Genomic DNA, 16,377 nt, shown 5'->3' with positions numbered 1-16,377 from the left:
GAGGTTCTTGCTTCCAGTGTGGACGAGAACGAGGGTGGTGAGGTTGGTGAGCAAACTGCACACGGTACAGTGATGCAGACACAGGTCATAGGCAAAGAGAAGGTGAAAAGGAACGTAGTAGTAATTGGGGATAGTGTGGTTAAGGGTATTGACACTGTCCTTTGTCACAATGACAAAGTGCACAGAAGGGTGTGTTGCCTGCCTGGTGCTTGGGTCCAGGATGTCACATCTGGGCTGCAGAGGAACCTGGAGTGGGAGGGTGAGAACCCGGTCGTTGTAGTACATGTGGGTGCCAATGACGTAGGCAAAATGCGAACTGAGAATCTGGGGAGGGAGTTTGAAAAGCTGGGAATGGAATTAAAAAGTAGAACCGACAAGGTGGTTATCTCCGGACTACTGCCTGAATCGAGGGCAGACGGGCGTAGGGTTGATAAGATTAAGGAAGTGAACGGGTGGCTCAGGGATTGGTGTGGGAGGAATGGGTTTGAATTTATGGGGCATTGGCATCAGTATTGGGGTAGGCAGGACCTGTTCAGGTGGGATGGGGTTGGTCTGAACCATGCTGGGACCAGAGTCCTGGCTAATCGTGTAAATAGGACTGTAGTTAGGGCTTTAAACTAATTGGGGGGAGGGGTGTGTGTGTGTGTGTGTGTGTGTGTGCGCGCGCACACGTGTGTGCGTGCACACGAGGGTAGGTGACATTACGGGGTCTAAAGTAGAGGGTGCAGGTAAGGGGGGAGGCCAAGGATGTCCCAATAATAAAAGGAGTAGGGGGCGTGAGTATGGTTGGTGGCATTCTGGCAAATAGGGTACAGGTGAAGGCTGGGATGAAGGCACTTTATCTGAATGCACGAAGCATTCGGAATAAAGTGGATGAGCTGGTGGCGCAGATCAGCGCAAATAGATATGATCTGGTGGCTATTACAGAGACGTGGCTGCAAGGTGACAGGGACTGGGAGCTGAATGTTCAGGGGTATCAAGTGTTTGACGGCGGTAATTATGGGGGATTTCAATCTACATATTGATTGGTCGACCCATGTTGGACGCGGTGGGCTTGAGGAGGAGTTCTTGGAATGCTGCCGGGATAGTTTCCTTGAACAGTGTGTGTTGGCGCCGACGAGGGAGCGAGCTATCTTGGATCTTGTGCTATGTAATGAGGTGGGTAGAATTAAGGACCTTGCGGTGAAGGATCCTCTTGGGAAGAGTTATCATTGTATGGTGGAGTTTCTGATGCAGATGGAGGAGGAGAAAGTGGGCTCCCGGACATGTGTCCTTTGTTTGAACAGAGGGGAGTATGGTAGGATGGGAGAGGAATTGGCGAATGTTGATTGGGGGAGTGCGTTGGAAGGTAGGTCTGCTGAGGAACAGTGGAGGATCTTTAAGGAGATCTTTCCTGGTGCTCAGCAGAAATTTATTCCGATGGTTAAAAAGGATCGGAGGAGGAGAGGTTATCAGCCGTGGATAACGAAGGAGGTGAAGGAAAGTGTTAAATTAAAAGCCGATGCGTTTGGAGTAGCTAAGAGTAGTGGGCGAGAAGAGGATTGGGAGAGGTTTAAATGTCAACAAAGAATGACAAAGAAATTGATAAAGAAGGGTAGGATAAACTATGAAGCTGGGCTAGCGCTTAATATAAAAAAGGATAGCAAGAGTTTTTATAAATGCATAAAAAGGAAGAGGCTGGCTAGGGTGAACGTTGGACCCTTAGAGGATGAGAGGGGGGACTTAGTGGTAGGGGATGGGGAAAATGGCTGAGGCCCTGAATAACTTTTTTGTTTTGGTCTTCACGGAGGAGGACGTGAGTAATTTGCCGGTTGTTAGCGATGGAAAGATGGTAGGAGTGGAGGGCCTGAATGACATTGTTACTAGAGAGGCGGTGCTCGACAGACTGGAGGGACTGATTGTGGACAAGTCCCCAGGACCGGATGGAATGCATCCAAGGGTTCTGAAGGAAATGGCGGAGGTGATAGTGGATGCCTTGGTGATTATATTCCAAACATCGCTGGATTCCGGGGAAGTGCCGGAAGATTGGAAAACGGCTAATGTTACGCTGTTGTTTAAGGGTGGCAGGCAAAAGGCGGGGAATTATAGACCGGTTAGTTTAACGTCTGTTGTAGGAAAAATGTAAGAATCCGTGATCAAGGAGAAAATAGCGAGGCATCTTGAGGAGAATTGTTTGGTAGAGCAGAAGCAGCACGGTTTCGTTAAGGGGAAGTCGTGTCTGACAAACTTATTGGAGTTCTATGAGGATGTGTTGAGGGCGGTGGATAGAGGAGAGCCGGTGGATGTGGTCTTTCTTGATTTTCAGAAGGTGTTTGACAAGGTGCCTTACAAGATGTTATTGCAGAAGGTCAGGGGGCATGGAGTTGGGGGTAGGGTGTTAGCGTGGATAGAGGATTGGTTGTCAAATAGGAGGCAGAGAGTGGGGGTCAATGGGTGCTATTCAGATTGGCGGTTGGTGACTAGTGGAGTGCCCCAGGGGTCGGTGCTGGGGCCTCAGCTATTCACCATTTATACAGATGATCTGGAGGAGGGAACCGAGTGTATGGTGTCGAAATTTGCTGATGACACCAAGATTGGGGGAACGGCAAATTGCGCGGAGGGTGTGGAGAGTCTGCAGAAGGATCTAGATAGGCTGGGCGAATGGGCCAGGAAATGGCAAATGGAATTTAATGTTGGCAAATGTGAGGTTGTCCACTTTGGTAGGAATAATGGTAGGAAGGACTATTACTTATGTGGCGAAAAACTGCAGCAGGTGACGGTGCAGAGGGACCTCGGGGTCCTTGTGCATGAGTCGCAAAAACCCAGCCCGCAGGTGCAGCAGGTGGTCAGGAAGGCAAATGGGATGCTGGCCTTCATAGTGAGGGGGATTGAATATAAAAGTAGGGAGGTCTTGCTGCAGCTGTATAGGGCATTGGTGAGGCCGCAGCTGGAGTACTGTGTGTAGTTTTGGTCGCCGCACTTACGCAAGGATATTTTGGCCTTGGAGGGAGTGCAGAGGAGGTTTACTAGGCTGATTCCGGAGTTGAGGGGGTTGAACTATGAGGAGAGGCTGAATAAACTAGGCTTGTACTCGTTAGAGTTTAGAAGAATGAGGGGAGATCTCATTGAGACGTATAAGATGTTGAATGGGATGGATAGGATAGAGGTGGAGAGGCTCTTCCCGCTCAGAAAGGACAGTAGGACTAGAGGGCACAGCCTCAGGATAAAGGGGGGGTGCGGTTTAGAACGGAGTTGAGGAGGAACTTCTTCACTCAAAGGGTGGTGAATCTCTGGAATTCTCTGCCCGTTGAAGTGGTGGAGGCTGCCTCGCTCAATATTTTTAAGACGCGGGTTGATAGGTTTTTGATAGGCAAGGGGATTAAGGGTTATGGGGAGAGGGCGGGAAAGTGGAACTGAGCCACGACAGATCAGCCATGATCTTATTGAATGGCGGGGCAGGCTCGAGGGGCTAGATGGCCCACTCCTGCTCCTATTTCTTATGTTCTTATGTATAAGTAATCTACACAAAACATTTTACACCTTCTTGAATTCTGGAGGTTAAGCAAAAGATAGGCAAGTCAGAAACAAATTACCTATATAAGCAAGCAGGTAAATAATTCTGAAAAAAGGTGACTGCAGATAACTCAGCAGAATGAAGAATATCCCAAGGGCAGCACGGTGGCACAGTGGTTAGCACTGCATCCTTACAGCATCAGGGGCCTGGGTTTGATTCTGGCTTTGGGTGACTGTGTGGCAGTTGCACATTCTCCCCACGTCTGTGTGGGTTTCCTCTAGATACTCTGGTTTCCTCCCACAGTCCAAAGATGTGCAGGTTAGGTGGATCAGACATACTAGTTATGTATTCCCAACCAAAAGAACCCCATTAATCCCAACTCTTAAAACCCATTTAAGATCCAAAGTGCCTCCTCCTGCACTGTAGGGATTTTATGGAATGACCAATAGAAAGAATGCATTTCATTTTGCTTTGTGCACATGTATACAAAATGGCAATTTCCTTTGACCTAGCATTCGCTACCTCTTAAATAGTGGAAATCTTGAATTCCCTATTCCATGAAGAAAAGTGTTTCCTGATCTCACCAGGTTTTAGCCACCATGTTTTGTAAAATGATTTCCCCAACACCCTTCAATCATTTACTGAATCAAAAAAAAACAGGTTCTCAATGCATTCTTCCCCTACAAGCAGTGATACCCAAGGACAACATTCATCTTTAGTCAACTTTGATATTGGCTACCACTTAAACTCCAGTGGTGTTCACTTCCCTATATGAGGAAGCAGAAATGATGGGATTAAAGAGGAAGTTTCACAAAGACAGCCACTCTTTGAAACCATACATTAAAAAAAGGAATAAATTAACAAGAGGAAAATCTGGCCTTAAAAAAGCTCAAGAAAAATATATTCAATACCAGCTTCTGGTATCTATGGTACCTGCTACAACAGTAAAACAATTGTACATGGAAGTTTATTTAATATATTGCTCAACTGATGAGAAAATAAGCCAGTGACTTTAAAATAAACACTGGCTGGATTACCAGCTGAAACCACCCCTTTTGAATACCTTCACTATCTTCTTCAGGGAAAAAAAACAATATAAATGGTTTGCAGTTTGTAGAAATACAGGGAATTAAAACTAGTAAAGGCAGGATTAAATGGTTCAGATAAAAATAGAAAATGACAAAAGCACTCAGCCACTTTATCTGGAGTGTGTGAATATTAAGTTAAATTTGTTAATTTCTTTTTGCACAGCCTTGTTTAAAACATAACCTAACCTCATGCACAGGAACCTTTGGGTTGCTGCATTGTTGCACAGCTCAAGAGGGAACATTGCTCAGCCTCTATGGGGAGAAACAAGAGTTACTGGGGACGATTTTCCAACCTTACCGCACTTGGTGGAGATTGTGGTGATCCTGGAAATTAGCATGGGGACCTAAAAATTGGTTCTGCGCCAAATGGTTTGCAATAATCCCAGCCCCTCCTTAATGGCGCAAACCTGATTGCACCCTGGCTGATCAGTATATTTGATGTAGCACTTAATTGTGCATAGCCTGTTCGACGCCACATTCTCCTACTGCTGGGACCTTCAGGCATGGTGCGAGATTGACAGAAATCACTACTGGTCTTTACTGGCCAAGCCTTGTGGGTGGGTTGATGGAGACGGGGGACGAGACATGGAGGGTTTGACGCTACTGAAGCCCCACGGTGGTTGAGGACATGGGTGGGCAGTACCCACCTAGTACCCTAGCAGGTACTGTTGGGCAGTACCGAGTGATGGATCACACAGGGGTGGAGCATGTATGGGAGTGCATGTCATGCAGGGGGATCCATTGGGAGGGCTCCAGTGCCAGTGATCTGTGTCAGGTACTGGCTGGGGAAACATGCTGCTGATGAGGGGGTGGGAATATCCTGATGCCTGTGGGAGGATTCTTCCAATGCAAAGAGAGGTTGGGCGCCCTACCAAAACGGCACCCAATCACTTTACAGTTGGACTCACTGGGAGATTGGGGCATCTGTGCACTGGCGCCCCTAGAGCTCAGCAGCCTGCTTTGCCAGTGAGAGTAGGCTCCACGCTCACCCTAATGGCGAGGAATCAGGCCCTCGGACTTTTTTTTTGACTAAGTGCCATAAAATTGCTTGTTTAAACTTGCCCAAAAAGAGTCTGAAAGTGTCCTGTTTCCTTGCTCATTCAGCACTTAATTTTTTTGTGGGAAGATCACAGCCACTATTTCAGGATTGATGACTTTTTGTCAGGTGAGTCATTACTGACTTTTGCTCTCTCCACAAATGCTGCCCCGACTTGCTGAGTATTTCTTATTATTTCATATTTCCGATATCCCCAGTTATGTTGCATTTATGTTGGATAATCCAAAATTTGTTTTGCAAAGAAGTCAAAACAATCAGAGGCACAATTTCATTTTCTTAATTGAGAGCTCGCTTTGAAGCAAGACGCTAGAAATTAATAAGGAGGGGCATTCAAATCCCTTTTACCATAAAGTAAAATATTGGGAAAAATATCTATTAAAAATCAGTGGCTTGAATGGTCTTCTGTGCCATAAAGTTTCTGTTTCTATTGTCCTTCTATATTTCTTTCTTCTGCTCTTCTTCTCTCTCTCTCCCCACCCCATATACAGAAAGATTCACTGCTTAAAACCTGGCTAATGTTTCCACTTTCTCACTGGAAAAATAAATTGTTAATAACTTAAAAAATGGACTCATATTAAATGCATATAGATGGCAGTCATCTCATATCAAGACTAATTTAATTTTGGTGCTCATTTTATTGGTATAAAGCCTCTTGTGGCTTATAACATCTGACATAAAATTACAATTTTGCAATTACTTCCTGCTATCCATTAGTACTTAAAGATTATCAAAACAGCTGTAGTTTTGAAACAGAGGCCCTATTAATAAAATATATAAATTCAACTCACTGGATTTTACCACAGAGTATGTCATTTTAAGATTCAAAATATTATGCAAATTGGATAGATTGCCGCTTCAATCAGATACAGCTAGTGTTGCTAACTGTAGAGATGGGATTAGAAATGCAATAACTAAACCACTCAACAGGACACTTGTGCCCTCAAGCATTTTTGGAAGCAGAACCAGATTTGTCCTCTCGTTACTTATTTTTAATTAAAGGTGGCTTAAATTGGACATTTTCCCAAAGCGCCACAAGGCACGGTTAAAAAACTTTTCCAATTTGAGTGGAAAGCTGCAGCTCTTTTTTGAAAAGAATATCAGTGACCTTTATTAATCTAGCTCATTGCACCGGGTTCTGCGTGAACAGGAGGGGAAACACACTGAACTATTAATGAGTGCAAAACACGCAAGTGCACCATTACCTGCTCTTTTGCTCGTTTTTGTTCTTCTCTTCTCCTTCGTTCGTCATCATCCAGCTTACTGACCACAATATACCTTTCCTTCTGCAGGATATATTTGAACATTTCAACATTAATTTGTTTTTCATCCACATTAAAAAAATGCATTTATAATAGCACCTTCCTAGATCAATGAAACATCTCAAAAGTACATCTCTCAATTGATTGTACAGCAAATGAGGAAGTTGTCCAGCATCAGCAACGCCCTATTATTAGGGAGATGATCTATTTATTTTTGGTGCTGTTGGTTGAAAGAGGGACTGTTGACCAGCAGAACTCAATGAATAGTGCTGCAAAATATTTTAACATCTCAAAACGGAAAGATCTCAACTTACCATCGCATCCGAAGGTCAGAGTCACTGACAATGCAACACTGAGATATTCACTATGTATTAGAGTGCCACTTTGCATTATGATCTCAATTTCCGATGTGGGACCAAAACAAAATTGGTTCTATCATGAGGCCTAACAGTTGCATTTATATCCTCAATTATTTTGCTCATCTCAAATCACAACTGATTCACAGAATCATAAAATCCCTTCAGTACAGGAGGCCACCAGTCATCCCATCGAGTCTGTACCGACCACAACCCCACCCAGGCCCTATTCCCATAATCCCACAATTCGCCCTGATACTAATTTAGCATGGCCAATCAACCTAACTCTTACATCTTTGGACTGTAGAAGGAAACCCACACAAGCAAGGGAAAATGTGCAAACGCCACACAGACAGTGACCCAAGCCAGGAATTGGGTCCCGGCACTGTGAGGCAGCAGTGCTAACCACTGCGCCACCATGCTGTCCCTGATTCTGAGCAATATTTTTCTACGAGATATTTTAAATTCCTGGACTTTCAAATGACGACTTAGAAGTGGTTAGTCACCAATTCTACATCAGGAGGCAAGAAAAAGTTGAGATATTTAGAGAAACTACGGCAAAATTATAAATTGAATGACCAAGCACAAGGTGACTCAAGACACAAAAAGTATTTGTGCCACAATCATCCTGAATTTTACACTTCTGACAGAAATCAAAAAACAGTGGCAGGTACATTTACAGACGTTACTCATACTTCTATTTATGATGAGCCTTCACTATGTGCTGTGGCTTAGTGAATAGCGCTCTCACCTCAAGGGTCAACATGTTTAGGCCCCACTTCAGAGATGTCAGTGCAAAAAAAAACTCAGCTGACATTCTAATGCAGAACTGGTTACGTGCTGCATTAGCAGAGGTGGCATCTTTCAGCTATACCTTAAACTGAAGCATTGTCATCTCACAAGTGGACACAAAAGATCCCAGGATACCATTTCAACAAAAAGTTTAGGCCGGGTGTCCTGACCAATATTTAGTGCTCAATCATCATCACCAAAAGAGACGTTGTCACGTTGTTCTTTACGGGATGCTGCAGTGAGCAAATTGGCTGCCTTGGTTCCTGTATTACATCGTGACTACACTTCTAAAAGTGAATCAAGTTATGTAAAGCACAATGGGACTCCCTGAAGTCATGGCAGCTGCCCCATAAATGCAAATCTTTCTTTAGATTGGAAACTTAAAAAGGCAAAACTCCCACCCAAAGGTGACCTGGCAATATTTAAAAAGTCCATCCAAAGAAGCAACAAAATAAAACCAAAATGGAAATAAATATCATATTGGGGAGCAGCATATAGGGCATGGCGGGGAGGGTGCAGGGAGATGGAGGGGGGGACAAAAAACAAACAGTCTGGGTTCCCACTCCCAATTGCTCTCCAGTGACCCCTGGACAATTTGCGTCATCAGCCAAGGAAACAAAATCAGCCCTGGTTAATGCCCCTGTGAACAGCCTGCCATTGCCCATAGTCAAACATTAAAGGATGATCAATTGGGAAATGAGCAGGAGCCTGGAATTATACCCTGGGAAGAAGTTGCTTCTCAAGGTGAGGCAAGAAAACTAGCAATATAAATTCCTGCTATTTCTGGATTTAATTCAAAAAACGAGATGATATATTTTGGAAGCACTACAACTTTTTTGCTCCTTTAAAGTACTGAACCAACTCATACGAGCCATCACAAAACTTGACAAAATTTACTTAGATCACAACCTTTTCCTTTGGTAGCAATTATATTCACATTTCAACTGTTCTTTCTGATGTTTGTCTCTTACCTTTGCATTCTCCAAGGTTTCTACATGGGCTCCTTTCGGAAATCTAAAGCAAGGACCGCAATGTAAAAAAATTATTTCAGAAGAGGTAAAAACAAGCCTGTGTGCAGTTAACATTTTTTATTGCTTGGGTATTCTCTGGTGAGCTTTCCAAAAGCCACATTTAAATTCCCCCTCATCAAAATTAGTTTGCAAAAGGGCTTTACTACAACCTCTCCAAAATGCTGAGTAATTCTGATTTAATAATTAAATCTCATTTGTTTGGAAGTAAGATACCCAGAACAAAAAGTCAGTGTCAATTTACAGCCAGCTTACCATTCATCTAACAAGCAGGGCAGGAACATAGCCAAACAGTAATTACAAAACTCCTAGTAACAACTGTTAATGGACACAAATTAACAAGGTAATTTTGCTGTAACCATTTTTGTTCAACAATGTCAGTACTCCCTGGAGTGTTACCAAACTCAAGATTTCAATCCAATAAATGCCTTAAGCAACTCTGTAATTTGCAAGTTTGATATCCATTCTGTTACAGCCAGATATATCATCCAGTAAAGACAATGGACAAATGCATCAGAATTCATTTACATTACATCCCTCACCCAGTAAAAACCTTACTCATTCTACAGAAGCAGCACAAAATGTAGACAAGAAACCATATTCACAAGTTGTACCTGAGATACTTTACTTACTTCCAGTTTAAAGTCTGATAAATAAGCTTTCTTTGGAACCTTTGAAGAGAAAACCAACAGTTGTAAAAACCGACAGAAGACTGAATGCCCAATACTATAAATACGGATACATTTTCCAAATACAATAGTTAACAAAATGAAGTAATTTAAATTAAGCAACAGCAAGGCAAGAATTCAAATGTATAATTTGTGTATTTGATGATGCTGCTTAACATGTACACAAAAGTGCCACTTCACTTTATTAGAGTGAGGGAAGAGTTCAAGCACAAGGGAAAAAAAAAGTCAGCTGATCATCAAATCTTTTAACACTGAAGGTGACAATGCAACCCAACAAGTGAGTTCCAGATCTTTTGAAAGATTAAATCAATTTATTCCACTCCCTTGCTCTGTGCACATATCCCAGATTTCTTTTCCTTAGTGTATAACCAACTTAATTTGAATGTTACTGTGCACAAGATCACACCTTACTGCATTAAAAAAATGCCTGGCTTATGAGGTAGTTCTGCTGGTAACAAAACCACTTATGGTATTGACTCATCCAGAAGTTCCCAGGTTCATTCCTTGTATTGACTTAGCGGATTTCAACTGATGACAACAGTAGGTGCACTATATTTGGCCTCCATGTCATTTAAGATGGAACAAGAGGGCAAGGGTAGCACAAATCCATCCTCCTGCTAACTGTCCAGTTACCCATTTGAACATGCATATTCATGAACATCAGGTGAAGAATGGATCAGGCTAGATTGGGATCCCTCATCATAAAACACATGCTACATACGCTCACAAATGAATCAGCAAACGTCGCTGGGGGCAGTGGAGAGAAGCATTTGTACATGAATGCATTCTTTTATTTTACAAAACCAAGAAAAGTTATATGTTAGTGTACAAATTCGATCGTGCATTTTTAAATAAACTCCAAATGACAATAAAGTAATTTTAAAATTTACACCCAACTCTTTTCAACTTACCCAGTACATGGATCCAGCTCAATGCTACCATTATCATCTTTCAATAATTCTTCAACCTTCTCTCTGGAAACATTTAAACAGTTTGGATTAATTTTGGACACTTCAGAACAATTGGTTTGTGAAGCAGGTCAATTTGATCCAAGCAAGACCTCAAGCACTTACACAGACCCATACATAAGATAAAGGCAAAATACCGTGGATGCTGGAAGTCCAGGGAGCTCCATGTAGATTGCAGGAAGACATTTGAAATTCAATTTGAATTTCCACAAGGGGCAAACAGAAACTCATTGCAGCTTTCCTGGAGGTGTGAATTGCCATTTCCAGGGAGAATGGCAGCCATTGAAATAAGTGGCGGAGACATAAAAAAAGGTTGCTTTGATTAGAAAGAGAACAGATGGAACTATTGCTTCCAGACTAACCCAACAACTAATATGGAAGCATGATATGACTGTTTGAGATAGCAGCCATTTTAAGTTTAGAACTGTAGCAAGTCTGGCTGTGAACAGCCATTTTGTGTACAGAACCCCAGGAAGAACTTCAAGAAACTTTAGACATGATTTTGGCCTTGGAGGGAGTGTAGAGGGGGTTTACTAGGCTGATACCGGAGTTGAGGGGGTTGAGCTATGAGGAGAGGCTGAATAAACTAGGCTTGTACTCGTTAGAGTTTAGAAGAATGAGGGGAGATCTCATTGAGACGTATAAGATGATGAATGGGATGGATAGGATAGAGGTGGGGAGACTCTTCCCGCTCAGAAAGGATAGTAGGACTAGGGGGCACAGCCTCAAGATAAAGGGGGGGGGCGGTTTAGAACGGAGTTGAGGAGGAACTTCTTCACTCAAAGGGTGGTGAATCTCTGGAATTCTCTGCCCGTTGAAGTGGTGGAGGCTACCTCGCTCAATATTTTTAAGACGCAGGTTGATGGGTTTTTGATAAGAGAGGGGATTAAGGGTTATGGGGAGAGGGCGGGAATGTGGAACTGAGCCACAACAGATCAGCCATGATCTTATTGAATGGCGGGGCAGGCTCGAAGGGCTGGATGGCCTACTCCTGCTCCTATTTCTTATGTTCTTATGATTCTTGGCTAAAGGAGCAGAAAAAGAGGGAGATATTAAGAAATCAACTGCTATTCTGCTAAGAGACCACGCAAACTACAAATGCCTTAAGCGCAGAATTAGCGAGGAATAGGAAATCTTGACTCTCACAAAAACCTCCTGTTCTGAAAAAGGCAAACACCAAGTGGTGAACTGCAGGAGTCAAAGCAGCTGCTAAACTAAAAAGTTTCAACCCTTTCACTTTGGAAAGAAGGGACTAGAGGAACAGGCCCGCAACAATATCTCAGATGGGTTTGAAATCTCATCTTTAAATATTATCTGCTTTTAATCTTTGTGTCTGTATTTTAGTTAATAATTAATTATCACTTCTACTTAAATGATTTAATAAACCAACCATTTTTTAAAACTCAGGCTATGCAGCCATGCACAGGAGTTAACACCTTCACAATAAGATGGGGGAGAAAATTGATAGTGGATTAAAAATTGAAAGAGTAATGTAAGTTTTTAATTATTTAGCATTCACTAGAAAGCTTGGTAACTCTGATTATAATTCAATTTTTCATTTAAAGACTTCTACAGTTTTCAATATAGGCCGAGATATTTAAAAATAAAATCCAGTCTTCAAAATTCTTAAAATTCTACTCAGAAACAGCCCAAAAATATTTTTGAAACCCTATTCCAAAGATGTGCTGGTTAGGTTCATAGGCCATAGCAAATCAACCTTAGTGTCAAGAGGATTAGCAGAGTAAATATGAGGGGTTATGGGGATAGGGCCTGGGTGAGATTGCGTTCGGTGCAGAATCAATGGGCTGAATGGCCTCCCATCTATAGTGTAGGGATTCTATGATTCTATTCCAGATTGGATATAAAGTGAGAGCAATGTTCTTTCCACCAGCACAAAAAAGTCATTTCAGGACTTGCTCATCTGCTTTAAGCCGAGTCCTGGAATGCTGTAGAAATTCAGTGTTTCGCCTCCTAGACTATCCAGGGTAATGCTCTGTTGGTATCAGCCACATGCTCAGACTGTCCTTTTGTTAATGAAGATCAATTTAAAGCAAAAGCCAAATCATTAAATTATTCATCGCAATCATTTCACATTCACATGACTTACACAATTTTCTCAATAAAACTGCGATGTTCTTCTGGAATGACAATGGGCCCTTTGGTAGAGTTTGGAGAAATGAAAGACGGTGTTCCTGTGCCGTTAGACTGCTGGTGTTTTTCTTCCAACTGCTCTCGAAGTTGCCGTTCCTCTTCCTGATTTAAGTATGGGATCCCTACAAATTTGAATGCCAATAGACAATTGCTCAGAGTTCAAAACTGCTCCAAACATTGCATCAATGCACTTCAAAGCTTTAAGCTATTGGCTGGAAATACAGCGAAAGCCCGAGTAACACGCAGGGCATCAGGCCTGACAGCTTTGAATGAACTACAACAGATTGTTCATGAATGTGAAAGTTAAAATATGGATTCCTGACTCACCGAAGGGACTCCGTAAACAGCCCAACAAGAACAAAAATCCCACATTCTCTACTCTCTACACAAAATTTCAGAGCAGCACAGTGGTTAGCACTGTTGCCTCAGTGCCAGGGTCCCAGGATCAATTCCAGTCTTGGGTGACTGTGTGGAGTTTGCACGTTCTCCCCACGCCTGCACGGGTTTCCTCCGGGTGCTCCGGTTTCCTCCCACTGTCCAAAGTTGTGCAAGTTAGGTGGCTTGGCCATGGTAAATTGCTCCTTTGTGTCCCAAGATGTGTAGGTAAAATGGATTAGCCATGGTAAATGTGTGGAGTTATAGGGACAGGGCAGGAGAAGAGGGCCTGGATAAGATCGATGCAGACTTGATGGGTTGGATGGCCTCTTCTGTATTTTAGGGATTTTACAGTTTTATGACCTGATCGCAGTGATTCTTAATTTTAGGGCAACACGGTGGCACAGTGGTTAGCACTGCTGCCTCACAGCGCCAGGGACCTGGGTTCAATTCTGGCCTTGGGCAACTGAGTGGAGTTTGCACATTTGCCCCAGTGTCTGCATGGGCTTCCTCCAATTTCTTCTCAGTCCAAAGACGAGCAGGTTAGGTGAACTGGCTATACTAAGTTGCCCCTTAGTATACCAGGATGTGCAGTTTAAATGGAATAGCCATGGTAAATGTGTGGGGTTGCAGGAATAGGGTGGGGAAAGGGTTTGAAGCAAGGTCCTCTGTCAAACTTGGTGGGCCAAATGGCCTCCTTCTGCACCATAGGGATTCTATTAAAAAACACACTGACATGCCCCCTCTGCTTACAACTGAGATGTTTAGTCAGAGTTTCTTCAGAAGTAGTCACTCACCATCTCGAAAGACTTTATTGAAGTCAAATCCTTGGTTTGCTAGAAAATCAATACTTGAACTCTGAAACAAAACAAAAATGGTACAAATAGGTGCTTGTAAAATCACTTGGCTCATGCAAGCATCTTACATTACAACTGTGATTAGATTTGAAAAGAACTCTATTGGGTTTAAAGTACTTTGAGACATCCTGAGGTAATGACTGGCACCATATCAATGCAAGTCTTTCTTTCTTCAATAATTGCTTATAGCCTTCTGAGAGCTCATGTTGAGGCATCAAACCTTTGCATAAACTTTTAACCTGATGACTAATTTATCCAGCCAGTTGTTAGTAGAAACTGTATGAGCTAATTAGGCTCCTCATTACATTAATATGCCTTCACTTCATAAAAAGCCAAACAAATTTCTTTGTGCTGACTTAATTTTATGCAGCTCACCAAATTCCACCAGCAAAACATGGGACACATCAAGGAACTAATGAACAATATAGACACATTCAACAGGAGCAACAGTATTTCAGTATCAACATGGTGAATTTTAATGATTCATAATTATAGTCAGTTAACAACCTGCACTTCATACACGTAATAAAAATGCACATCCATACAACTTCTTAGCAATAAACTTTCATAATCAACGTGGATACTGCTTTGCGTAGAGATACAAAGTCAAACTGATCACACAATTATAGCTATCATTTCACCCAGAGATAGCAAAGAAGAAAACAAAACTGAAGATAAATAGAGTGTCTAAATAACTCCATGATAAATACAATAAACACATGGCTGTGCTTCCCAGATCGTAGTTACATCTTTGGTTCAGATAAGCAGTTATAAACTGTAGAAATAGGGATCAGGTACATGCAGGGTTAATGTGAGACTGAATACAGTACTCCCCACACAGTTTACCAACCAGAGGTTAAATCTAGAGATGGACAGAGATGTGTAATGATCTAGGATGGAATCAGCTTCATTCCTGTAACCTCACTGTATATGTGCATATAGTTGTCAATAAAGACCTTCTGTGAATATACTAAAGACTGCAATGTCTACCTTATGGTGACTGGCAGGATTCTTCATGGTGGCAGCATAATAAAAATCCTTATGCTCACAAGAATGCAGACCAACCAAGGAAAAGGACATCTTCAATTATGCCACAAGAAGCAGCTCCAGAGAGAGAAGTGCCATGAAGCAAAAGATGTAGCGGTTTTGCTCCAGAATAAAACTCCACTGAATTTCCCTTCAGTCCAGCTTCAGTCAGCAGAGCTCTCAGACTGCAAGAGGGAGATGATTTTTTTTTCAAATTTCAGTCCTGAAGACTTTTCACTCAGTCAGAAGCACCATTTGAAAGAAACTTGTTGCTAATCCTAATCCAGGGTCTCAAGACGTGGCTCCAGAGTCTGGCAAAGAAAGAAGAAATAAACTGGTCTAACTTGCAACTGTCCACTTTTCTATCAATATTGCAAAGCCTGCAGTTCTTTTCTACAGTCCAGACTCACGACTCTATACAATGATTGAAGTAAGTCAGCAGCCAGTTGGCCCATGCAGCCATTGCATACCCTTTTCCTTCAGGCAGGAGTGCACCTCTGTCTTTTGGAAAGCCCATCAAAACCCAGCAAGCACTGGAAGATCCATTGTTCGGCAATGAAAGGCAACACCAGTTTGGAACCCTGTAATTTCTTAAAACCGCACCCATACTTCCAAGATGGATTACACATTGTCAGCTCCACTGGAATTCACCCATAACTTTAACCTGGTGTTGAGAGTTCTTACTGTGCTTACCCTAGTCCAACGCCAGCATCTCCACATCATTCACCCATAGACCAGGCCAGTCACAGAATTAGTGTCTTTGAAGGAAAAGTGTTTTTTTAAAAAATATGGCATTTCTACAGATCTAAAAAATTCAGAAACAGAACAAGTCAATACACTTCTCTACTCGATTGCAAATGACATCACTGCACAATGAGCTATCAGTGAGTTATCTGCCAAATTTGATGCTTTTAGATCCTTTGATGTGGTGTTCAACCAGAGATCCAGTAAAATACCGGAGAATATCACATTTAATAAGGGAGCTTAATTGCCCGGTGGGTGTTGCAGATGATTCACTCTCTGACTTCCTACAAATTAACGATGATCTTACCTTGGACAAGGCAATCCAGCTAGTTAGACTGTCTGAGCTACATGAACAACACAGCACCAGCCTAAGAGGTCAGAACACCACTTGGGACAGAAATTAACCCTCAATCCACTATATCAGGTTACAGAAATGCAGTAACCATCCAAGTCAAGGAAAACAATTCCTGAACTGCCCAGCAGAGCAGCCTGGA

The 16,377-nt window shown here is 42.4% G+C and overlaps 1 protein-coding gene across 3 annotated transcripts in view; it reads right to left on the bottom strand.

Annotated features, from left to right (window-relative positions):
• Nucleotides 1-16,377, bottom strand: part of parn (poly(A)-specific ribonuclease (deadenylation nuclease)) — a 113,266-nt gene that overhangs the window by 80,284 nt on the left and 16,605 nt on the right. For all 3 annotated transcript variants that reach the window (XM_080206895.1, XM_080206897.1, XM_080206896.1), the window contains exons 6-11: nt 14,054-14,114; nt 12,838-13,003; nt 10,674-10,736; nt 9,706-9,744; nt 9,017-9,059; nt 6,841-6,921 (exon numbers count right to left, since the gene is read on the bottom strand). In XM_080206895.1, coding sequence (XP_080063021.1) covers nt 6,841-6,921; nt 9,017-9,059; nt 9,706-9,744; nt 10,674-10,736; nt 12,838-13,003; nt 14,054-14,114 — 453 coding nt within the window. The remainder of the gene's footprint in view (nt 1-6,840; nt 6,922-9,016; nt 9,060-9,705; nt 9,745-10,673; nt 10,737-12,837; nt 13,004-14,053; nt 14,115-16,377) is intronic.

Source organism: Carcharhinus amblyrhynchos, chromosome 18, assembly GCF_965287045.1.
Source record: "Carcharhinus amblyrhynchos chromosome 18, sCarAmb.v2.hapA, whole genome shotgun sequence".
Lineage (NCBI taxonomy): Eukaryota > Metazoa > Chordata > Chondrichthyes > Carcharhiniformes > Carcharhinidae > Carcharhinus > Carcharhinus amblyrhynchos.
The sequence above is the reverse complement of the archived record's forward strand: the minus strand, read 5'-3'. Positions and strand labels throughout refer to the sequence as shown.